The 24,388-nt window shown below is 39.4% G+C and overlaps 1 protein-coding gene and 2 non-coding genes across 5 annotated transcripts in view; 2 read left to right on the top strand and 1 right to left on the bottom strand.

The window, feature by feature from the left end:
• The window catches only part of AAE17 (acyl-activating enzyme 17), a 44,047-nt gene extending 26,153 nt beyond the window's left edge, over positions 1–17,894 (bottom strand). For 2 of the 3 annotated variants that reach the window (XR_016173400.1, XM_089155023.1), the window contains exons 1-4: positions 17,542–17,894; positions 16,879–17,008; positions 16,533–16,801; positions 10,327–10,531 (exon numbers count right to left, since the gene is read on the bottom strand). Coding sequence is in view for 2 of the 3 variants with exons in the window: in XM_089155023.1 (XP_089011149.1) it covers positions 10,327–10,531; positions 16,533–16,801; positions 16,879–17,008; positions 17,542–17,795 (858 nt within the window). In the remaining variant the exon portion in view is untranslated. The remainder of the gene's footprint in view (positions 1–10,326; positions 10,532–16,532; positions 16,802–16,878; positions 17,009–17,541) is intronic. The other variant, XM_089155024.1, reaches the window with a different exon arrangement.
• A 3,306-nt stretch (positions 17,895–21,200) lies between these two features.
• TRNAQ-CUG (transfer RNA glutamine (anticodon CUG)) lies at positions 21,201–21,272 on the top strand. Its single transcript has one exon. It is a non-coding gene; the product is annotated as a tRNA-Gln (tRNA).
• Positions 21,273–21,545: 273 nt separating this feature from the next.
• On the top strand, positions 21,546–21,617 carry TRNAQ-CUG (transfer RNA glutamine (anticodon CUG)). Its single transcript has one exon. It is a non-coding gene; the product is annotated as a tRNA-Gln (tRNA).
• The last annotated feature ends 2,771 nt before the right edge of the window (positions 21,618–24,388 follow it).

The raw sequence follows: 24,388 nt of genomic DNA, 5'->3' as shown, positions 1-24,388 counted from the left end.
GGAGGAGAGATGCTATAGATGCAGATGAGTTACCTGTGAGTATTATATCATCAACATAGAGGAGAAGGTACATCCGAATATTAGCTTGATTGTAGACAAACAAGGATGAGTCTGCTGTAGATGCATAAAATCCTAGCCCCAAGAGAAATGTGGTGAACCGTTGGAACCAAGCACGTGGTGCTTGTTTGAGACCATAAATCGCCTTGTGTAAGCAGCATACATGATTGGGGTATTGTGAATCAATGAATCCTTGTGGTTGGGTCATAAATACCTCTTCATCTAAAACACCGTGGAGAAAAGCATTTGTAACATCCAGTTGATTAATTTGCCAATTATTGCTCACTGCAATTGATAAGACGGTGCGAACAGTGGTTGGTTTGACAACAGAGCTGAAGGTATCATCATAATCAACACCAGCTTGTTGATGAAAACCCTTTGCCACTAGGCGTGCCTTGAATCGATCAATGGTGCCATCAGATTTTTGTTTGACACGATATACCCATTTGCACCCTACCACATTATATGTTGGCTTTCGTGGGACAAGAGACCACGTCCCATTACGAAGAAGAGCAGCAAATTCTGTGGACATTGCAAGACGCCAATCTGGGGATTTATTTGCCTCTGAAAAACATCTTGGTGCTGCCGGTACAGATGCATTCAAGGCCATTATAAGAGGATACTTTGAAGCACATAGCACCTTGGCTTTCCTTGTTCCATCCTTTAACCGAGTAATCATGGAGTGGGTGTTGGTGGTGGTTGTGGTTGGTTCAGAAGCAATGGTGGATGAGGGAATGGTGTTAGAAGATGGAATGTGGGTAAAACGAGGTGCATTTGTAGAGTTGGGAGGTACGGCATGATTGGTTGTATTTGTGGGTGGGGTAGGAGGTAGGGAAGTTGGTATAGTTGGTGGTGAAGAATTAACGGCAGAGGGACCTTAAAAGGGTGAGTGGGGTTGGGGCAAAGGGATGGGAATTGAAGTGGTGCCAAGTTGAACCCGATTAAGCCCAAGTTCTCTAGTAGCCAATGTTAGGGGTTGTTGCTTGGAGCGAAATGGGAATGTCTGCTCATCAAATACAACATGCCGTGAAGTATAAATTTTGCCATTTGTGGGGTTATAGCACCAATAACCATGATGATTTAAGCTGTACCCAATAAAAATGCATTGTGCACTTCGATAGTCCAATTTATCACTGTGATATGGCCGCAAATATGGATATGAAGCACATCCAAACACCCGCTGAAATTGGTAGTCAGGACATCTTGCAAAAAGAATTTCATAAGGAGTACACATTTTTGTAGTGCGAGATGGGAGCCGATTCAATTGGTAAACAACAGTTTGAAAAGCATCGACCCATAATTCTTTAGGAGCGCCTGCATAAGAGAGTAAAGTCAATCCAGTTTCGACTACATGCCGATGTTTGCGCTCAACCTGACCCACCTGTTGAGGAGTATGAGGACAAGAAAGTCGATGTAAAATTCCATGAGACTGAAGGTAATGACGCAAGGTGATATTTACAAACTCAGTTCCACAATCAGTTTGAATATTCTTTATGCGTGCATTAAATTGCATTTTAACCATTTTTGCAAAAGTCAAGAAAATTGAAGAAACTTCATTCTTTGAAAATAAAGGAAAGAGCCATGTATATTTAGAAAAATGATCAACAATGAGTAAATAATAATGATAACCATAGGCAGAAATAATCGGAGAAGGACCCCAAACATCCATAAATATTAAATCAAAAGGTTTTTTACTAACAAAATTTGAACTAGAAAATGGTAACTGCTTGCTCTTGCCACATTGACAAGAAGAACAAACTTTAGTAAGTGAAGCCGAAGTGCAAGGAAGTCGGTGATGGCGGAGAACATGACGAAGTATTGGTGGTGCAGGATGGCCTAGACGATGATGCCAAATGTTGGAGGAAACTCATTCACCAAAGCAGACAACAGGCTTGGAGATAGACTGTGGTTGCTTTGAGTGAGAACTGGGTAAGTAAACATTATAGAGACCATTATGCGTTGGCCCTTGAAGTAGAACCTTCCCTGTGCTCAAATCCTTTACAAGAAAACAAGACGGATACAATTCAAAAAAACAGTTGTTATCCTTACTAAATTGAGACACAGATAAAAGATTTTTGGAAATGATTAGAACATGCAAAATATTATGCAGCTTTAAAGAATTAGGTAATTGATGGAAACCAGTGTGTAAAATTTTCAAACATGTGCCATCACCAACCATTACTGTACCGGAACCAGAGTAGTCAGAATGGAAACTTAAATTGGATAAGTCATTGGTGATATGAAGAGTAGCGCCAAAATCCGGGTACCATGTCGAAATTTCAGCATTGTAGGCAGCAAGTTGCTTAGAGGGTTGACGACCTTGATATGCAAGGTTCAACCGATTGTAACAATCAATAGCAATATGTCCTGGAGTGTTGCATATTTGGCATACAATTCGACCACTAGGTTGATTAAGTGGTCTACTTCCTTGGGAGTGTGTGCGCCCCCTACAACGGTTACGACCACGATTGAATGAAGGTGCAGCCCGCATCTCATTGGGGCGACTGTTTGAATGATAAGAGTGCTGACCTTGAGGATGCTGCGAGACAGATTTGTTAGTAAGAAGAGCTATAGTTGAGGGCTCAGAGATTGGATGAAACTGGGCCTGATGTAACTCATGGCTGATGAGAAGATTAAGAAGTTCATTTGAGGATACAGGATCTGTTCGAGTCATGGCGGCAGTAACGAAGGATTCAAAACCAGCACCAAGTCCACCAAGAACATATAAACAAGGTCGCTGTCAGGAACAGCGTGGGAGGCAGCAGCAAGAGAGTCTGTGATGCTCTTCATACGGCTGAAATAATCTGCTACAGAAAGAGATCATTTCTTGAGTGTTTGTAACTGATAGCGCAATTGCATGATTTGAGCGCGTGACTGAGATGAAAATAATCGCTCAAGGGCATTCCAAACAGCAGCACATGTCTGAAGGCCGACAACTTGTGCCAGACAGGGTTCCGTCAATGGTGCATTGATCCAGTTGAGAAGAAGCTGATCACCAAGAACCCATTCATCATAAGCTGGGTTTCTTGTTTGGACAGCAGGATTAGAAGAAAGAGGAATCGTCTCTGCTGGGCAGGCAATCGATCTGTCGAGATATCCATACATCTTTGTGGCACGAAGTATAGGTAAAAATTGAGAACGTCATAAAAGATACTTTTGGCGATCAAGTTTAATGGAAACCAAATTGGTGATGTTGGATAGAGGATTTAAGGGAAACTAAAGAGCTGCAATAGATTGGCAGCCATGGAGAACAGCGAAAGTGGAAGAAGTCGACATGGAGAAGAAACAGAGAAAAAAAAATTAGCCCAGGTGGCTCTGATACCATAAAAGACTTGCTTCTGTTGTTGAAGTAATTTTCTTGATTACTTTCACGTTATAGGTTCTGTTTATATACAGCAGAGAAGGAGTTTTAACTCTATTGGAGACTACAATGGTTACAAGGTAGAAGAACCGATCAAGAGAGGTTTGAGTCAGGTGAAACTCAATAGTTGAGATAAGGTGAAACTCAAGAAGACTGGGTAAGGTTGGATTTAGAGAACAAGTGCTTCACGTTTCATTGAGTTGGTTAATACTAGGGAAAGGAGAGACAAGAAAGTCCGTTTTTAATTCAGTTCAGCAGCTTCTCCATAAATAAGCCAAACCCTGGTCTCAGAGGGTGTTATGTTGTGTTCTTTATTTATTTATTTTTTTTTTTTTTTTTGGGGGGGGGGGGATGAATTTAAAACTTAACTAAGAGGCCCAAAGGGAAGAAAGAATGTACATAGGGAAGAATGACCAGCCTTTAAGAGGGAGGCTGGAGGGGGGAACCTACACCGGAGGATTTAACAATGAGCTTGTTCCTTAGGGTATCTACAACAGGGGGTGGGGAACTAACTAAAGCCTAGCAGAGACATCAAAAAACAAATGGCTTTTCAAATCTTGTTTGCAAAGAGAGATTTGGAAGTCCATCTCGTAAGGTCACCCTCCTACCACAAGTGATGGAGAGTAGCACCAAAATTAATTTACCAAGCTAGTCACAGATGGAGAATCCAAAAAACTTCCTCAAGATCCAGGACAAATCTTGAGCAAAGCCAAAGGAGCGATTGGAGAGAGGCCAAGTGGAGGCTAAGGATTTCCCCTATAGGATGTGGGCAAAGGGGCAAGTGAAGAAGAGATGCTCAAGGTCCTCTGAATTATTCCAACAAGGATACATCTAGAATTGGCGTGGATATGGCAGCTAATGTGAAAAGCTTGGGTGAGAAGGCTAAGGTTAAGAGCTCTCCACAAGGTGAGGGAGTGATCCAATATATGGCCTTTGAACCAAACTAAGGATGCCCAAGGGGTAGGGGAGAAGGGAATGAAAGAGGTTCCATGCCAATGAGGTGGAAAATGTTTTAAAGGGTGAAGGAATCCAAATGCTGAGGTCTCGGGGATGTCCAAGAGGTGGAAGGGAGGTCCAAACATATGTGAGACAAGTGTGAGGCAGGGGGACCAAGAACCACCAATGATGAAGATGGAAAGGGGGCATTTTTAGCGATATGAGACTCATACACAATGTAGGGGCCAAGGAGGATCAAAATAATGCCTATCGGCTGCCAGGGGACAAGCCGAAGGAAATGGAGAAGCCAGAGATGTGGTTGGAAACCATGGAGAGGGCGAGTGGTCTCAAATGAAGGAACTAGGTAGGATTAAACCCAGTTGACCCAAATGGAATTATGCTTGGAAGCAATCTTCCAAATGATTTTTAAATAAGTAGCCACATTAACATCTTGGATGTGGTTGATTCCTAGGCCAACTTCAAATTTAGGACGACAAACATTAGGCCAATTGATGGGGTAGAGGAAGCAAAAGGTTTCTTAGCCTTCCCAGAGGAAGGCACAGAAGAGGGTTTCCATCTCGTGGATGGTGCATTTAAGTATGCAGAAGACCAAGGTAAGTCACAGGAAAGGAATCGAAGTAAAGCCAATAAGTTGTTTGAGGGAGACACAGACAGGATCCAAGACACCCAAGAAAAAGGGAGTGGGCTTTTTGAGATTGAAATGAAGACCTGAGAGGGATTCAAAGAAAAAAAAAACGATGAAAATAGAGGAAATACAAGTATGGGAGGCTTTGGAGAAGATAATAAGGACATCCTCAAAGGCAAGGTGGGTAAGGGTGATAGATTTGCACTAAGAGATAGGAGAGATGAGAAGTTAGTCCTAGATTGTAGGATGCTGCGAGATAGGACCTCTAAGGCAAGCAAGAAAGGGCAGGGGAATGGGGGCAACCTTGGCGGATACCTACCCGAGACAGGAAATAACCCGTAGGGAAGCCATTGGTGATAATGGAGAAGTGCGGCGGTGGGTGGAGATACAGACCTCAACCTAATGAACAAAAGAAGATGGAAAACCAATGGCCGAGAGGACCTCATTAATAAAGTCCCAACGGATGGAATCATAAGCTTTGTAGAGGTCCATCTTTAATAGGACACCCGGGGAATGGGAAGCCCCATCAAAACCATGGATAATCTCCGCATAAAGGAGGATATAGTCCGCAATGCTACAACTATAGATGAAAGCAGAAACCTTCTTGAGCTGATTAGCGAGAATCTTGGAAATGAATTCGCAGAGAAGATTGTAGAGAAAGATGGGTAAAATCCAAGAGAGTGGTAGTACCATGCTTCTTGGGAATAAGACAGAGGAAAGTTTGGTTTATAGAGGAGAACTAGGAGGGATTAAAGAAGAAATACGGATGGCGTGGACGAGATCCTCTTCGGTGAGATCCCAAGTAGCAAGGAAAAACCCTATGCTAAAGCCATCAAAGCCAAAGGCTCTATTAGCCTTATGAGACCTAATGGCGGAAAGGATTTCATCAGTGAAGGGGATGCCCAAAAGGAATCAAGGGAGGCGAGCAGGTCAACAAATTTATTGAGGAGAGATGATGGGAGAGGAGAACAAGGGCAAGAGAGGGAGGGGAGAGCAAGGCAGAGAAGGATGAGACCACTTCCGATTTGATACTTGAAGGATCAGAAATCCGGTGCCATTACTAGAGAGAAGAGGGGAATGGAGTTGTAATTGTGACGGGCTTTAAGGGAGCGATGGAAGAAGGCAATGTTAGAATCCCCAAGCTTAAGCCACTTGATCCTCAACTCTTGACCGAGGAAATTCTCTTCTTGGGAGATGAGAGACGAGAGATCTAAATAAAGAGATTTCTCACTCTCAACAAAGGAAGGTTTAAGAGGTTCAAGTTGAAGAAGGGATTAAACCCTAGGGAGATCTAAATGATACAAGGAGATTCTAGAAGAGATATTACTGAAAGTGGAGGAATTCCAAAATCGAAGAGATTTATTTTTATTTCGAAGCTTCCGAGTGAAGGCGATGAGGGGAAGAAAGAAGTAGCGGACAAGCTTACCCCAGGTTTCCTTAACGGTGGGAAGAAAAGAAGAGTTAAAGATCCACATGTCGAAGAACTTGAAAAGCTTGGGGCCAAAGGAGGGAGAGAGGATATGGATAAAATAAGGGGAATGGTCTGAGAGACTAGGGGGAGGAGGCATGAGAGGATAGGAAGTGAGTGAGCCAAGCATTGTTGTCCAAGAATCAATCCAACTTGGAAGCAATGCAATCAGACCCAATCCTACGGCGGTTTTGCCAAGCTAAAAAGTGGTACAACCATCAGAGGTCCATAAAAGCTAGGTCATTAATGCAAGAATTGAAGGCATCAACTGCCATAGGGTCCGGAGGCCAACCACTAACATTCTCATGAGAAAAGCAAACAATATTGAAGTTACCTCAGAAATTCCAAGGATGGTTGGTGATGGAGGTAGAGAGAGCGGAGGTCACCCCAAAGGGTAGCATGGTCAATTAAACAATTGAAGTCATAGATGATGGTAAGGAAGAAGAAAAAGGAAGATAAAGGAGGAGAGATGCGGAGATGTATGAAATAGGGAGAGCAAGTGGAGAAGGGAGACATTGAATTTGGCCGGGTCCCAACAAGACCCAAATGCGACCATTAAAGGAGAGGTAATTTTGGAGAGAAAAAACCAAGAGGGGGCATCGATGAGGCAATCAGATAGCATTGTTAGGATGAACATGAATTTCAAGAAGGCACAAAAGAAAGCCTTTGACTCACGAAGGGCATTTTAACGTTAGCTTGTTTAGCAAGGGAACTAAGGCCCCTTACATTGTAAATGAGAATGTCAAATATGATAGGGGTTGGGGGCAACAAAGTTGGGAGCAGGGGTGGGAATATCCTTCCTATCATTGCAACAAAAGGGAGTGAAAGGGGGGGGGTTCTTACTCAATGAGGTCTTGATGGGGGAGGGGTTTCATAAGTATTAAGGTCAATGAAGGATCCGAATGGGGGGTGATGGTACAACGGGAGTGGGTTAGGTTAAAGAGGGTGAATGGGGAGGGAGAATCTAGGTTAATTTGTGGGTGGGCCAAATGGTCTAGAGGACTAATTTGACTGTAAGAGCAAAGCTCAGAGTGGACCGTGTAGTGAAGCCCAATGAGGGGGGCCCGATCGGGTGTGGGTTAGGGATCACAAAAGAGGGAAATAAGGGATTGGTGGGACCCATGGAAAGTGACAAATAGTAAGGGGAAAGGGAAAGAGGTGTGGGGGTAGGCCCCACCAAATCCTACAAAGGGAGAGAATAAGGGAATCAAGTAAGATGCAAAGCAAAAGCTTCATTGCAAGGAGTGACAAAGAAATTTAGGGAGGTTATAGGGTGATGGCAGGCATGGAGATCGAGGTTAGGAGAAGGTAAAGTCAAACAGCAGTGTCAATGGTCGGGGGTTAAGGGCTAGCTCCAAACAGTGACTGGGTAGTAGAGTTTGATGAACCACCGCTAACCAGAGGATGTGCAACAAAAGAAACCATCGCAGGGTAGGCTTGTCTTAGAATCATTGTTCAAGTTGGCAGCGGCAACAATTGTAGATGGCAAGGCACAGACCAAAGGAGCAAGTTCGCCACGGTTAGCAAGGGCTGCACGATTCTTTTTTTTCCTTCTATTTTGGCGACAGGTCTTCACATTGGCAATGACGGCGAAAGCAGAGGCAACGGCAGTAGCAGCAGTAGCAGGGAAACATTGACAGAGACCAACTCTAGTGCATCGATCAAAGATTTTGGAGCACCAGAAGGGGCATTTGAAACCATACGCTCTTCAAGAGGAGGGTTGCAGGCTTCGCCAAGGGCGGCAATGGTCAGGCGATCCTTCAAGGCAAAGGCACAAGTGAAGGAGATGTGGCCAAATGATGAACAAGGTCACATTTAGCAAGCACCTCGTATTACACAACAAGCCGATCATAGTAAAGACCCTTATCGTCTACAATGGTGCTAAAAGGGGGAAGGGCTTTTGCAACAGAGACCTCTACGCAAAAGCAAGCCAGGAAATTCTCTCCATTTAGAGGGTCTTCAATTCAGTATGCAGAGGTCTCCCAATAGTCGAACCAATATAGCTCAAGCAGTCACTGTTCCAAAACTCCAATGGAACCCCAGGAAGATTAATCCACAAAGGAATTGAGTTGAAGTCAACCCTGAGGAGTGGCATTGAAGGCTCCCAAGATTTGAGCAAGATAGGGGATTACCCTACAAACTAAGGCAAGCCCTCAAGAGCTTTAGACATGTAGGTGAGGGAGGCAAACTTAAATAAGAAGATCCCACTATCGAGCATAAAGGTATCCATTAAGCATTAAGACTTCCATTATTTGAAGAGAGACACTTTGACAATACCAAGAGGACAAGACCCATAGAACTGGTTGATGATGGCAGATTGCCAGCGATGGATACCCGGTTCTATTGCAGAGGATAGGCAATGGACGAGAGGAATATAGTCAACTGTGGAGGGGGATAAAGGAAATATTACAGTCAAAGGTGGTGGGCTCAAAGGAGGGGAAAAGAAGAGAGTTTCACGATTTAGAGGGAGGGAGGTTGGAGAGGGGATCATCGACAAGGTTACCCTAGTGCATTGGAGATGGCAAGGTTCGAAGAGTAGGGGTAACGAGGAGACGATGGCTAAACAATTCCCACAGGGTGTCCACTCGTAAAGCTAACTCTTGAGACACTGTTACTGATGGCCTTGAGAGCACAAAAATTTTACTCCAAAACAAGCACACCCAAATGGCAAAACAATGAGGGTATTCCAGATCCTTTATTCTGTTCTTATTGTATGTGAATTTTTCAAATCCTTAGTTTTCAATAACACTTTAAAATGTAATGTCTTAAAAGAAAAAAAATTATTTCCTCATGGACTTACTGAAGTCCGTGTTCCTCCACCTTTTCATAGAAAATTCTTCAAGGAACCAATTTGGTGTTTCTTCAATGAGGCTCATTAATGCTAGATTAAAAAGAAAAAGGAAGACCTGTACATGATTTGGGTTTATGTTCCAAAAGGAAGGCACACAGAAAACATTCAAAATTTTTTTTACTGAACTTACTGAAAAACAACTTAGTGTAACTAGGATTAGTGGATTCAGATCCACAACCAATTTGGCTTCTAATTAGTAGACCAAACCTAATATCGCACCATATAGGGGTTAGACCCTTTGTTCCATGGGTTTACTTGATAATGGGCCTCCCTTGTAGGCCCAAAACATGTGTATAAGGTGGCACACGAATTTAGGTTTATTTTTTATTAGTAATTTCTATTTTAGAGAGAGATCATGTGACCACTTGAAAGCCACATGATTAAATAAGGATTAGTTGGTCCACTTTAAGTGAAGGACATATAGTTCTTTTACTTGTTTAATTAGACTTTAATTTGTTTCAATTTAATCACAAAGTCCAAGTTACTTCCCAAAGTCCACAAGGATCTAGTTATATTATAACTTCTATTAGATTATATTTATATTTCAAGTTTCAACATTGTAATCTCTTTTAAGCATAACCCAATGGAAGGATGATTGAATTAATATGCTTTTGAATTGCTTTTGCGAACTAGTGTGGAGAATTTGCTTGTTCATTGGATTGGAGAATCAACTGTCACCTACCTACATTAGGTTTCTATGATGTTCTCTAATAAGATTGCTGAACATTTTGATACCTTATCACAAAAGAATCTAAAGAAGACTTGCAGACTGAAAACATAGTAATGTAGTTCTAAAATTGTAAACCTAGTTACAGAACACCAAAAGTCAGCTCAACTTTCATGGTTGGATCCTATGAAAAAGCCCATATAACCCTCCCAAAACTATATATCAATTCAGAGAACAACGACAAAAAAGACTACCAAGATAATCGAAGTGCTACTAACTGATGAAGATTAGAAATTGCAGACTAGATAGTTGACAAAGCTGCAACAAAATGGGAACTAACCTGAGTGAATATCACTTTTGCATCTGATATTTTAAGCCTTGTTGATATTTCATTTGGGGCAAAGCTATCAGCAATCGATACCACAACATATCCTGCCAATACAATAGCAAGGTAGATAACCACAGCAGTGACAGTCATTGGCATATCAATAGCAATAGCAGACCCTTTGACCAGACCCAATGTTTCAAGTGCATATGCAACTAACCTGTCAAAACAAAAGTATAAGATAATAAGTCGTAGAATCATCTCTTTTTCAATGCTATAAGAAGATCTAAACTTACTTCTTTATTTTATAATTATAATGACTTAATACGTAGACCCCAGGAGTGGAGAACCAAGACCTAATAATTTTGAGGAATTTGTACTTTGTCAACTGAGGAAAACCTACCATCTAAAAGATAGGCCATAAGAAAATCTAAGCATCTTTTCCATAATTAAACTAGAACTTTGGCAAATGGTAACTAAATATGCAATCGATTCTATTGTTGCATAGTTCACAAGAAATTATAGGTTTATGGTCACTTCTTTGTTATTTAAAAGCTCTTTTACTAATGAAAAAGACAAGAAGAACATTAAAGGATCGTAACACTTCCCAGTCAATTCAACTCATCGAAGTCATTTCAAGTTGAAAGCCATTACTGTATCATCTCAATTTCAAGCCAACTTAACACATTGAAGGCTTGCACTGAAGTTGGTGAATCTTTCTCATCGAGGAAGCAGCCTCAAGGAAGCCTTTGTCATGAGCAAACAATCAACATCAGATCATTCTGAACACCTGGTATATGTAATATCCCTACTTTATCTAGTTGTTTATTGAATCTTAGTGTTGATGTAAGAGTTGGTTGAACTCTTGATCAACCTAAGTGAGCATAATCCTAGACTGCAATTAGGTGTTTGCAAAAGATCCTCTTACCCTTAAAAGATTGCACAGGTCCTCTTATACTTAAAAGATTGTATGGATCCTCTTATCCTTAAAAGATTTGTGAAAGGATTCTCTTGCCCTGTTGCAAGATTGTATAAATTTTGGTATTTCCCACTAACTGAACTGAAAGGAAACATCTAGCGATTCATCCAAAAAAGGAACATCTAGCAGAACTCTCTTTAAGTGTTGATCTGAGTGAAACCTAGACTCTTGTTACTGAAAAAAGTTGCTTATATCATGAAAATGATTTTTTCAATTGTGTGATGTATTTATAACAAGGATACAATGCACTAGATACAACCTATTTACCCCTGCCCTCAAGGTAGTTTCACATCCCTCTCATGGTATTATCTTATTTTCTTTTATGTCTTTGATTATTTATGGACTTTGTATCTAGACCTGTACCCTAAGAAGGAATCGCACTTAAAGTCTGATGTGTTTTAGTTAACAGAAAGGTTATATATACAGTTTGAAAGGACCACGATAGATATACTAAACCTGTTGTGGTTCAGCTCTTTCTCCTTCCTCCATTGTGTCGTCTTCTTCTCTCCTCCCCTCCTTCAAGCGTTTGTGCAGATTGATTTTTCTTCATTAACACAAATGGTGAAAGTAAAAAGGCTATCACGATGCCCAATAGAACCCAAATTTGGTGGCAAAAGATTGAGGAAAGTAACCTGGCTTTCTCAAATCTCCCTTTGATTCATTTCTAGTTTGTGTGCAAATTTAGGAGTCTTGCTAGCACCACAGCATGTAGTTAGCCAGAAGCAGTCAAAGATCTTCATTGCAAATGCTCATTCCATAACAACAACTGATGCCCACCAAGCGACCATGATCCCACTAAATTTTAAATACATTTTTCATGGTATTCACAGTTTAAGATATCCTTCCATAACTGCTGATACAAATCGACACTGTGCAGAATGTCCCCCCCCCCCGGAGACGCTTGTATATATATATATATATATACTATACTATACAAGTCATACGAATATATGCGGTCCCCCCTGAAGACTGCTTGTGTGGAAGCCTTCAGCACCAGGTTCGCCTTAAATATAATATCGAAAGTGTATGTTGCATCTTTCTAGTAGAAGTTATAACAGAAGATAGCCCCTACCAACCAATAAATGAAGATATAAGAATGGTAGGCCAGTTAGGACTTCAGGAAGACTTGTCAAATGGGAACTCAATGCTGGTGATAGAAAAGGCCTACCAAGTGCACGAGGATCCCGCATTCAGCAGGGTCTGGGGGAGGTTTGATGTACACAGCCTTACCCCTGGTTTCCAGAGAGCCTGTTTCCAGGCCTTGAACCTGTGACCAAGCGTTCAGCAATGGAGCACTTGACCATCACACCAAGCACAACCTTCTGAACTCAACACATGTGATAATAGGAATAAACCTAAATACAACTGATACATAGGTTAGGCTTAAACATCAATTTGTTAAGGTTGCTTTTCTCCAAATGATTTCAGTTTCAAGAAAGCAATGACAGTGCCCAGTTAGACCCACAAAATTATCAATGGAAATTTAGGTAAGATTAGTGAAGCTTTCTCTGGGTAATTTCTCCAATACTTAGAACGGTGCAACTAGGCTTAATGAATCTTTTTCTGTTCTAAAGAAGTTTAGTAGATTCCTGAAAAAGATTAAGGGTTAGTACTTTCGAAGACTATACTGGATCATATCTTTAAATCTTCTTCTTTTTTTTCTTTCTTTTTTTTTTTTTTTTTTTTTTTTGGGGGGGGGGGGGGTAGGCTGGGGGTGGAGGTGGTTAATGCACTAAAAGCAGCACAACACTAAAAGAAAAAGGGCAAACCTGGGGCCAAAGACTTCTGCACAAGTAGAGTTCCCTTTTTTTTTTTTCTTTGGTTTGGGGGGGGGGGGGGGAATCATCTAAGGATCAATTCATTTCAGCCTAAAGTTTTACGGGGAAACTTTTTGGTGGTAACTTTTACTTTGTAAATGTAGAATTTTATAAGTTGGAAAGTTTTAAAATTTGTATATGTTGAAAATTTATCCATAAGAAAACAGACATTGGAATGCTTTCCAATATGCAAATTGTACACATGTTGAATTTTTCTTTTAAGTGAATTTTCGCATAAATTTTGATGCTGAAACAAACAGGGCCTGAAGAAATTTCCAAAACAAAAGCTGCTAACCACATAGACTCAAATACTACATCACATGAAGAAGTAAATATAAAAGAAAATTGGTGTCATATTATGACCCTCATATAATTATGCTCCCATCCAACTAAGGTAAGCATGCCATTTCTTCCCTAATACCCCTGAAGTCCCATAGAACTCCTTCATTCTTTGCACTAAACCCCTTTAATGGGAGACAACAAATGCTAAGATAATAAACAGCGAGAGAGAGAGAGAGAGAGAGAGAGAGAGAGAGAGAGAGAGAACTACAATACATAGAGCTAACACACCCAATTAGTGGGGAGGATGAGATGGTGCAAGGAAGAAGGAAGGCCCCAACAGACAACAATATGCTTGTTCATTAGGAAATACATGCAACAGGAGGAGACCACCAAAACAATGAAGTCCCAAATCTGATGAAGGAATCTAAAATTGGAGCTTAACGGATTGGACAAAAGAACTAGAAGCTTCTGAAACTTTCTAAGGAAAGGAACATACAAGAGATGCCAGATCGTTGATGGTAGATTGAGGAAGTGAAAAGATACCTAACTGATATACATAAGATGACTGAAGAACTAACTGAATCAAATTCTAAACATCATCAGATAGTAAAATTCCTTCCAGAGCTAGAGCCTCTTGAGTAAAATATCCAAAATGGGAGCGCAAGGATTAGCTGTGAGCCTAGCAGAGATTAGAGAAAGCCCCAAGTACCTGACCAACAGAGAAGGCAGTCTTATCTTGCAGTATAACCATGTCTGGATCTGAGTATCCAGCTGAAAACATTAAGGATATCTGGGGATTGATCTGAAGCAAGAAACTATTTCAAAGAGGAGATTCAAACAGTGTATCATAGTGTCAATTGAAACGATGTTGGAGAAAATTGTAAAGTCATCAGCAAGAAGCCAAGTAAGCGATCTGCAAATTCATGCACATGTGCATGGCAGAAATAAGAAGCTTATCTGTCTTGCTTAGTATCACTCTACAGAGCACTTCTTGGGCAAGGGTGAAGATGAAGGGAGACAAGGGGCAGCCTTACCAAATAGAAGAGAAAAGCCCTATTGGACTACTCCTTGCTGGAGTGGTGATGCAATTATGAACCCAATTCACAGACACTAGAGGGAATCCCGTCTTGTGCATAGTGACAACATAGTCCATCTCAAGGAATTAAAGGCTTTGTGCATTCTATCTTATGAGTGTAGTGGCAGAGTTATTTTTTCTCTGAAAACCATGAAACAGTTCATTATATACATGAATATTGTCAGAGATTCTTCTACCAGCTGTGGCTATGAAGCTGAGAGGTCATCACTAACAAGAGAATCCACAACCAGCTTAATCCAGTTAGCAAAAACTTTTAGTATTGAACTTATCCCGGTAATCACTGTTATATTAGTATAAACTAGCCCCTGGTTTTTACTTTTGTCTTACCATAATCGAGCTTCATCTCCCATCAGTCTCTAACTAATTGCATGAACTATTCATTCCAAAAAATGGCACATAATCTCATCAAATATATATACCCTTCCCTGGCCACTTAAATCCAAATTGGCATCATCAGCAAATAAGACACCATAAGGCATCCTTTCGTACATGCCTGCACAATTCATCATGATTGGAAACTCATACCTTTCAACTCAGCAATTCTAACACCAGTTGCAGCATACTTCATCATAGATATTCATTATTTTGCTCTAAGAATACAAGCTTTACTGAAAATAATCAAAAGGAAAAATGTAAAACCTAGAGCTTCTAGGGATGGCCTGTAAATTGTTTAGACTTTACAAAGGAAAATTTATGAGGTAGAATGAAACGTGGAATCCATGACAGATCCTGCCTGTTAAAATCCAGGACTTCTCCAAACCAACTTATTTATCGATTGAAGGTTATAATGGAACAAAATGTTCAAGAATAAGCAAAAAAAGGAAGAGCAAGTTCGTTACTTTGCATCTAACCAGTGAAACAGAACAAGGACTCTCCACAATCACTCTAAGGAAGCCTCAAGTCCCTCACATAACACAGAGGTGAAAAAGAAAAAGACGGTAGCTTGCCCTCCCCTGTTTGGACCAGACTAGAACAATGCCACTTGCGACTATGCCTAAGTGGAACCAATCTATCTGAAATCTTTATGGTCCCAGGTTAACCATGGTGAATTTCATTAATCAAGACATCTTTTATTGTCAAAAGTCATTACCCAAAGAACCCTTTCATTTGCTTTCTTCAAGTTAATAAAGAACCTCTTTTTTTTTTTTTTTTAATTTTCAGACAACAAGAAGCCGGAAAGTTTTGTTGAGAAAAGATATGCATGGGATAGGAAGATGAGCATGTCTCTAAATAAGGGTGAAGATAAAAAAAACACAATCCACATAGAAAACCCTTTTGAATGGGTAAGACACAGTTAATTGAGCGGAGTTGGGGCCTAACCCAAAGGTGTACAATATATACACTGCAGAGGACCTCTAAACAAGCAAGTTGGCTAAAAACATATCCCTCAGTACAATTGCTCCTTATATTTCGAGAAACCATCTTGTTATCAAATACGCCAATCATGAGATGTATAATTACAGAAATTTCAGCAACGTTTAGCTGATTAGCAATGTTCGTTACAACTGAGTTTGCAGATAGGAGGAAAATAATGCAAGAACAAAAGAAAAATCCAGCACAAAAACTTTCAAGTTGAAATAAATCACGAGGAAGAAAATAAATATTGAATACTTATCCAAAACCTGATACGCATCAATTTTGGAAAAATTATCAAGGAAAGATGAAATAACAAGAAAAGACATTGTCAAAACATTGTTGTAAAGCTGTAAATGATATTCTGATGCTTATTCTTCTCACCATTGCAAAATCATGGAATGATTAAGTTCCAGCCATTTTTTTCAACACCCAAAAACAGATTTCTCTTCATGGAATTTTGGAACTTGGAATATAATGCTTGCATTGCAAAAGAACAGCAACACTAGAACTGTGGCACACTAACAAACTAAAGCTAGCAAAATTTAAACTGAATGCCTGTCAGTGCTTGTGCAAGTTGAGTGAGAAAGTAATTGCATGCTGTGAAAGTGTATCACCTTGAAAAACTAACTCTGTGATTCAACAAGAACAGAAACTGATGAATAGATGACAACTATCATAATAAATACCATACCAGACCTCAGTACGCAATTCCTCAACCGTCATTCGCTTTATAGGTAGGTCATCTTCCCCTTCATCTCGCCATATGATTGCTATATCACCCAAATTCCTTTTCCCATTCAAATCCAAGCAATTCCGCGATGAATTGAAAAATGTTCCTGGTAACCATTGGCCTCCGGGGTGAGATAACTGACTTTGCTTGGAGGGAAGCTCATGTAAGATGCATGAGGGAGGTACTGAAAAGGAGATATCCATCTCATCCAATACCAGTTTCCAATAGACCTAGTAAAATTAAAATAAATGATGAGTCACTATCTGCCAAAGTGAAGATTCAGAGGACTAAAACCTAGCAGTGCTACCTCAGGGTTCAAGACCGAAAATTTCTGGAAATCAGTGAAGCTGGAGATGGGATCTTTATATTTCAGGCCAAGCAACTGTCTACCATGCCTCTCTAGGAAGCGGCCAACATTGGTCATAACCGCACTCTCCCTGTGCATACATCAGTAATTAAAACTACTTAATAAATTGTATTGCCTAGAAAAGATTATAGAAGCCTATAGAAACATATTCCCCTATCCTTTGCATTGCCTCTACAATCCACTCAGTGACTGAGACTAATTCTAGAAAATGCATATAAATAAATAGCTCCAGGACTCTTCCCCTTAGATAACAAAGCAAAACTTCACAATTTCCGAGTGAAGAGCGGGGGAGTGTCCAGAGATCATCTTTACAATTCAGAAAACATTAATGATTCAGAATTTCTCCATTTACAGTAAGAATGAATATATGAGGGTATTTAATAGTTATGAGTTATGACAAAGGTAAAAAGACATTTATGTAAAATGATGACGTTATAATGTCATAACAGTGAGGTTAGATTTAAAATTTGCTGCAAACATGTGAGATCACATCCCTTGCATAAGTAAAGCAACGCTAGAGTTCAGGGACAGATGTTTGGATTTTACAAGGAATGGAAGACATGAACAATGGAATCAAACTGAGAAGCAGAGTTTGGTGTTTACGGATTGGGAATCCAAGCAGGAGGATCAAAGGCAAAATCCTTGTAGCATCCATAATACATCATCTGATGAAACGCGAAAGGTAAGTCAGGGTTTAAGAGTCTCCCAGTGATGTTCTTCCATCTCTCCGCCGTATCGTTGCCGCAATTTCGGATGATATCAGTGAGATTTCCATGGAGTTCATCTGCAACTTTGGAAGAAATCCCGAGAACAGCGATATCTTCCACCGTTATACAATCTAAGCTCTTGAACGCCATGGACTCTCCCTGATCTAAATTTCGAACGGATTTCTCTCACCAAAATGGGCAGCTAGAGTTGTATTCAGATTCCGAGAAAGCATAGCTGTTTATAGGTATGAGAGAGAGATTGCTTATTCGATAACAACAACAATCCAAAAGGAATTTAATGACGTGGCTCCCTATCAACGTATAAGATAACGACCAACGAGCTGACGTGGCTCTCCTCCAGAGTCCAGAATCCTTCAGGTCCACCGCTCACGCTGGTCACTTCTGACATGGTAACTGCATGAACTTGGCGGCTCTCTACTTGGCTGCCTCGTTGGAACAGCAATAATTGAAGTTGAAATTAATATGGTTTCGGATTTGATATTGAAAAGTATTTGTTGCGTGCGATGGATTTGCATTTAATATTCCTCAAAAGATGTTATTTTTTAAGGTCAGTATCATTTACCATATGATGCAGATCATCTGGAAATCAAATCAATCAGTTGATTGATGTGACCTGTAAATGGATTTTTACCATTTGATATGACGCTGGAACACTTATCACATTTCTGGAAGGAAAGAAATGGACCTGGTAAATTTCTGTCTTAGAAGGACGTTTGTTAATGTGTCACGCTGCTGAATGTCTTGCCCATAGTACTTAACAACCAACTCAAATACCATGATGGGTGATACTTCCAACGGCCGGATGCATCGACGGGCGCCTTTCCTGAATGCAAATGATCGAAACTCTTATTTGTACTATGCAAGCATTACGGTATGGGTATATTGTCTATATGTATCTCCAAGGTACGAAGAAAATATATCATGTATTATGAGGGATACAATACCAATACCTTAAAAACCATACTATAGGGTCAAAATAGGGATTTCATAATTGAAATTGAGATATTTGGAATGCTCTTATCTTATTTATGAGAAAATAAGATTATGTATGAATTGAAATTGTGAAATAGTTGAAAACTTATTTCAATTTCAAAGTCCTTATCATCTTTCTGGTAACAAGGCTAGTGAGCTTAGGGAAAAATCATTGGTTATCAAAGTAATTGCCAAAATACCCTTGTTGATGGTTACCAAAATAAATGGTTCCAATATGGTATTTTATTTTAGATTCAAGTTAGCAATTTTTACTTTTTTACCTCAGTCCCTCTTTTCTAATATATCACTTCATTTCACATATGGCGCGTCATTTATTTATTTATTTTTCCCTTGTATGAATAATTAGATTCGTTGATCAAAAGAAAGACAAAGGCGAAAAAAGATACAAGAAAGCTAAAAGGCAAAGCCCTACATAAAACAAAGAAGAAAAGAGCCAAAGTTAGGGAGCAACACTAAACAGCAAGGCTGAAAAAACTCGAAACACCTGACCAAAACATCCTCAAGGCGGACATCCTTGTCAGCTCAATAGCAATAAGGTTCACTCCATCAAGATAAGGGTAGCATCATTCGATGAGACATTATTGTAATACGAACATCCAAAATTAAAGGGGTCATCCAAGGGATAAGAGTTGATAAGAATGAATTTGTTGTTATTGGTAAAACAAAATACATCATTCGAGAATGAGGTTGCCAATTATGGATCAATAAGATCAGTTCAACTATATGTAACTCATGATCTAAGCATCATTGGAGTTGGATTTCCACATTGAATATAGATATGAGAATCGTTTGACTCATTTCACTTCTCTCTGGATCTAGTCTTGGATGAGACTATTGAATTTAATTTTTTAAAACTTTATTTAATTTCACATTTCTTTTTCGTAATTGTAATTAACTTGTTATTTAACATCCACTCTTCTTTCTTTCTTTCTTTCTTTTTTCTTTTTAAGAAAAAGTGATGCAATAGTGACGCCCTTGCTCCTCCACGTTAGGCAATGTTGGGACTTTCGACCTATGGAAGCATTACTCTTATGAACTACTAGCGCAAGCATTGACCCGTTAGTATAGTTCGGACTTTCAACCTATGAAAACATTACCATTATGAACTACTAGCGCAAGCACTGACCCCGTTAGTATAGTCCTGCCAGATGTCTAATATAATTCACAAAAGTCAGTAGTGACCCATGCCTAAACCAAAGATTACACAACTGTCAAATGTGAGAAACAAGAGACCAGAGGGATTCAAATCTGAAGTATAAAGACTACTAAACCACTTGAGATTAAGTTTAGGACCAATAAACCACCACGTTCAGTGTTACATCCATCCCCTTATAATATTCTTATTCCCACGTTGCCGTTAGTGTAAGACTGTCAACCCACTGAGTTGATCAAAACAACATGCACCGCACCAATGTTGTCAGTGACATCTGAGTTTGATCAAATTGGTTTCTTGGCCAAAAGTTCAACATTCATTCATAACCTTCAAAGAAAATACAGACACAAACACCAAACAAAAGCAGAAATACAAGACCTGAGGGATGGGTCAAGCCCAATAAACCCTTAGAATACTGATTGAAACAACTACAAAATCAGTAAAACACAATGGATATGATATACATATCCAACACCAAAGCCTGCGAAGACACACCACAAAGGCGGACACCAACACAGACACAGACACGCCACAAGGGTGGAGATACAAAACCCCTCAAGGGTGAACACAGAACACCCATCAAGGGCGGAGACAGAAAACGCCACAAATGCGTAAACTCGGTTGTTGTAGCAAAGAGCGCTGGATCTCGGTTCTGAACTGCCATTGTCGAAGCTGCAAACATGGGTACCACCAGCAGTAGTAGACGACAAAAATCACCCGAACCTTAGAAAACAAGCTCGCATCAACCACCGTCTTCTTCTTCTTCTTTTATTTTATTTTATTTTATTTTTATTATTATTATTATTATTATAAGCCGAAGGCTTCAAGCTATTAAAACAAAGAGAAAAGGAATAGAGGAGTGGAGGAGAGGTGGAGAGAGGGAGAGTAGAAGTGTGGGAGAGAGATGATGGAAAAGAGCTGGAAGAAAAAGCTTCCATCGATTGGGGAAAAAAGAAAAACAGAGAGAGAAAGCTTCACCGGAGAACAGAGATGAAAGAGAGACAGAGGGAAGGAGAAACTAAGATTTTTTTTTTTTCCTTTGCCAAAACCGGTCACAGGAAAGAGGAAAAGAGAGGGAGATGGAGAAAGCAAAAAGGGGTCGGAGAGAAAACAGAGAGAGAGAGTCGGAGAGAGGGAGTGGAGCAGTGAAAAATAAAAAAACCAGAAAAACAGAGAGGCAGAGAGAGGGAGAGGAGGGGATGTGAGATGAGGTGGAGGTGGAGGTGGAGAGTCTCTCCACCTCAAAGCTTGGCGGCGGTGGTCGAAGACTTCAGATCGCTAGGGTTTTGCTTGAGAGAGCTATGGTGTTACATAAGGGGGTTAGAGAACCCAAAAGCTTTGCGAAATTGATTTCTTATTTCTTCTCAAGTGAGGATCTATGTAAAATGGGTCCCATGGTCTAGTGGTGAGGACATTGGACTCTGAATCCAATAACCCGAGTTCAAATCTCGGTGGGACCTATAAAATCTTTATTTTTTCTTTAGGCAATCCAGGAAGGTCTGGCGGTGGAGGAGTATTTTGAAATGAAGTTGCAGGCTAGGCTGAATTGAAAACTTAAAACTTTCATTCACAGATTACGTTGGGCAAGGCATTTATAAATTACAAAGCTTTGGGTAGAAAGTGATTCAAAAGTCGTGGTGACTTTAATAGAGCAGAAGAAAATTCTTTGGTATATCTTTCATATGTGGAGAGAGTTACAAGAATATTTGTTGACTATAGATTTATGTAAAATGGGTCCCATGGTCTAGTGGTGAGGACATTGGACTCTGAATCCAGTAACCCGAGTTCAAATCTCGGTGGGACCTATAAAATCTTTATTTTTTCTTTAGGCAATCCAGGAAGGTCTGGCGGTGGAGGAGTATTTTGAAATGAAGTTGCGGTGGTTTTCAATTTCAGTATTCTTTTAGATGTTAAAACCAACTTTGAGGCTAGGCTGAATTGAAAACTTAAAACTTTCATTCACAAATTACGTTGGGCAAGGCATTTATAAATTACAAAGCTTTGGGTAGAAAGTGATTCAAAAGTCATGGTGACTTTAATAGAGCAGAAGAAAATTCTTTGGTATATCTTTCATATGTGGAGAGAGTTACAAGAATATTTGTTGACTATAGATTGGAAGATTTCACATTGTTATCGTGAAACTAATACAGTGGCAGATTTTATGGCAAATTCAGCAGCTAGGACAAGAACTTCTGATATTAACATTCCTTGGTCAGCTTCAATCCTTAATGAACTTGATGTGGATGCCTCTAGACGTCCTAGATTTTGTTTTATGAGTTAGTGGTTTTCTAATCTAAATAGGAACCAGTGAGGAAGGGTGTATTGGGAGCAACAATTGTTGCGGGTAAGGGAAGTTGGTTTATTAAAAGGTATTAATTGATGTATTTTTAATATTTATTCTTCGCTTAATATAATGATCATTTTAGCGAAAAAAAAGGTTCCGTCTAAAATGCAGAGTGCACTTAATAATATAGTTTAATAACGCATAATCGAGATAATATTTGTTGTCTCTAGCTAAGTTATAATAATCATATCCCCTTTATTATTGGGAATTACTTATTAAATCCTGTATTTTGTTTCTACTATTGCCTTGTTCTAACTAAGGACCCTTTGTTAACTAATGTTGTGATACCCTTTCGTTCTTTTGTAATTGCTAGGTAAAAATTCACTTCTCGCAAGTTTTCCCAAATTAAAATTGTCACCAAAATGGTTATGTCATCAATGACTCAACAACAAGGGCAAAGTTTGGTATATGCAAATCATACTATTGTTATAATGAAAGGTAAAATGGACTTTTTGTATTTACATTTGAGTCTAAAATAGTCTTTTTACATTGACACCTACTAGTCACTTAACACCATTTGAAGTGAGGAGTAATAATAATTTCATGAAGTATAGAGCACGATATGTAATTTCACCACGATATAAAGGGGAATTAGCAATTATCCTGACATAGTTTGGCCCTAACCAGGTTGAAGGCTTATTTAAATTTTTGTTTATTTGGGGTAAAATGCTTATTTACCACTGATTGGGGCCTTTGGGCCAAATAAAATTCTAAATGAATTTTAAGATAATACAACAGTAGATGTTCACATCCTTTAAAATTTCCACCAGTTGCAATTCTTTGTAATTCGTATTTAGTATTATAACACGTAGCAGTTAATTATCAAATGATCAAAATTAGAACTCAATTAAAAACTGAATGTAAAAAATTCCTAAAAGTAAGCCTGACGAAAAGAGGAGAAATGTGAGAAAATTTAAAGATTCATTAGATTCAATTCTTAGTTGGGTTTTAATTTTAAGATAATTAACCACCACGTCTCACACTCACTCTGGATATGAATTATAGGAGCTGCAAGGGATGGAAATTGTAAAAATAGTCAATCAGTTCAAGGAACAAGAATCAAACGCCAAAGAAATAGGCAATGGGATTTGGAGGAAAACCCTAATAACCAAAATCACCTGCCAGAGATCTTGTCTTGGTCTATGAGGGCACTTAAGAAGAACCTAAATTTCCATAATCGAAAATAAAAATAAAATAACACAAAATGTAACAGCAAAAAGCAGAAGAAACCAGTTTGTTTTTTATTTATTTTAAAGCCAAAGGCGCCATAGTTGAACGTAAGATTGCTCCTGCACAGATCAGAAGAGAATCAATCTCTAAAATCCTTTAGCAAGTCATCTTCGCATGAATCACTCTGAAGGGATATGGCTTGTCCCGTACATATTTAAAGTCTGTTCCTTGGTTTTCACCAAGGGGAAGTCCACTCAAGAGAAGGCATTTGTTGCCATCTCTGCTATCCTTTCTGAATAAAAATGGGTCAGGCTTCTCATCTGTCTGGAACCCTTCGCAGTTAACTTTAATATTTGCTTGTGTACATCTGCACTGATTCAATATTTCCACCACATACTCAAATTTTCTCCCAACTGAGTTGATCAAGGTTTGACTCAACTTAAGGCTATGGATTGAACATGCACTGATTCCTGCAAAAACAAAAACAAAACAAAAGAAGGAAAAAAACCCAGATTAATTTTTATTCAATCCAAGACATGATTAGCAAAGCAACTCAAAAATTTCCCACCATTCCCAACCAGATTGAATACAAGAATCGCACAGAGGATCTTGACAGCAGTAGCCATTGATGAGAACAATGTTCTTGATTCAGTATAAGAATTTCTCAGCTTCTTCTCATTTTATAGTTCAGATATTATTTATATTGCTTGTCGTCTCCAAGTATCTTACATTAATATAGAAAGCACAAAATATGCTTTCTGGAAAACTTTACTTAATAGCAAACATAGTTTCACTAGTCACCCAAACAAGTTCAAGCGATGGATATGAGCCCTTTGTATTTGTAATATTAGGATATGAATGTGTTTGGGTACAACTTAAGAATTAACAAATGCAGTTCTTTGGAGATTTTTCTGTACATCAGATAAGGAAGTTAGGCATTCGTGGCTACAGTATATCAAACTTGGACGGAAAGATTTTAAACAAGTAGGGAAGTCTTGGCCGTTACACCAGAAATGGAGGAACCTTTGTTGCCACACGGGTATAATCACAGGTACGTATAAT

Source organism: Hakea prostrata, chromosome 5, assembly GCF_041222555.1.
Source record: "Hakea prostrata isolate BN-2017 chromosome 5, UWA_Hpros_2, whole genome shotgun sequence".
Taxonomy (NCBI): domain Eukaryota; kingdom Viridiplantae; phylum Streptophyta; class Magnoliopsida; order Proteales; family Proteaceae; genus Hakea; species Hakea prostrata.
This window is presented reverse-complemented; position numbering and strand designations above follow the sequence as displayed.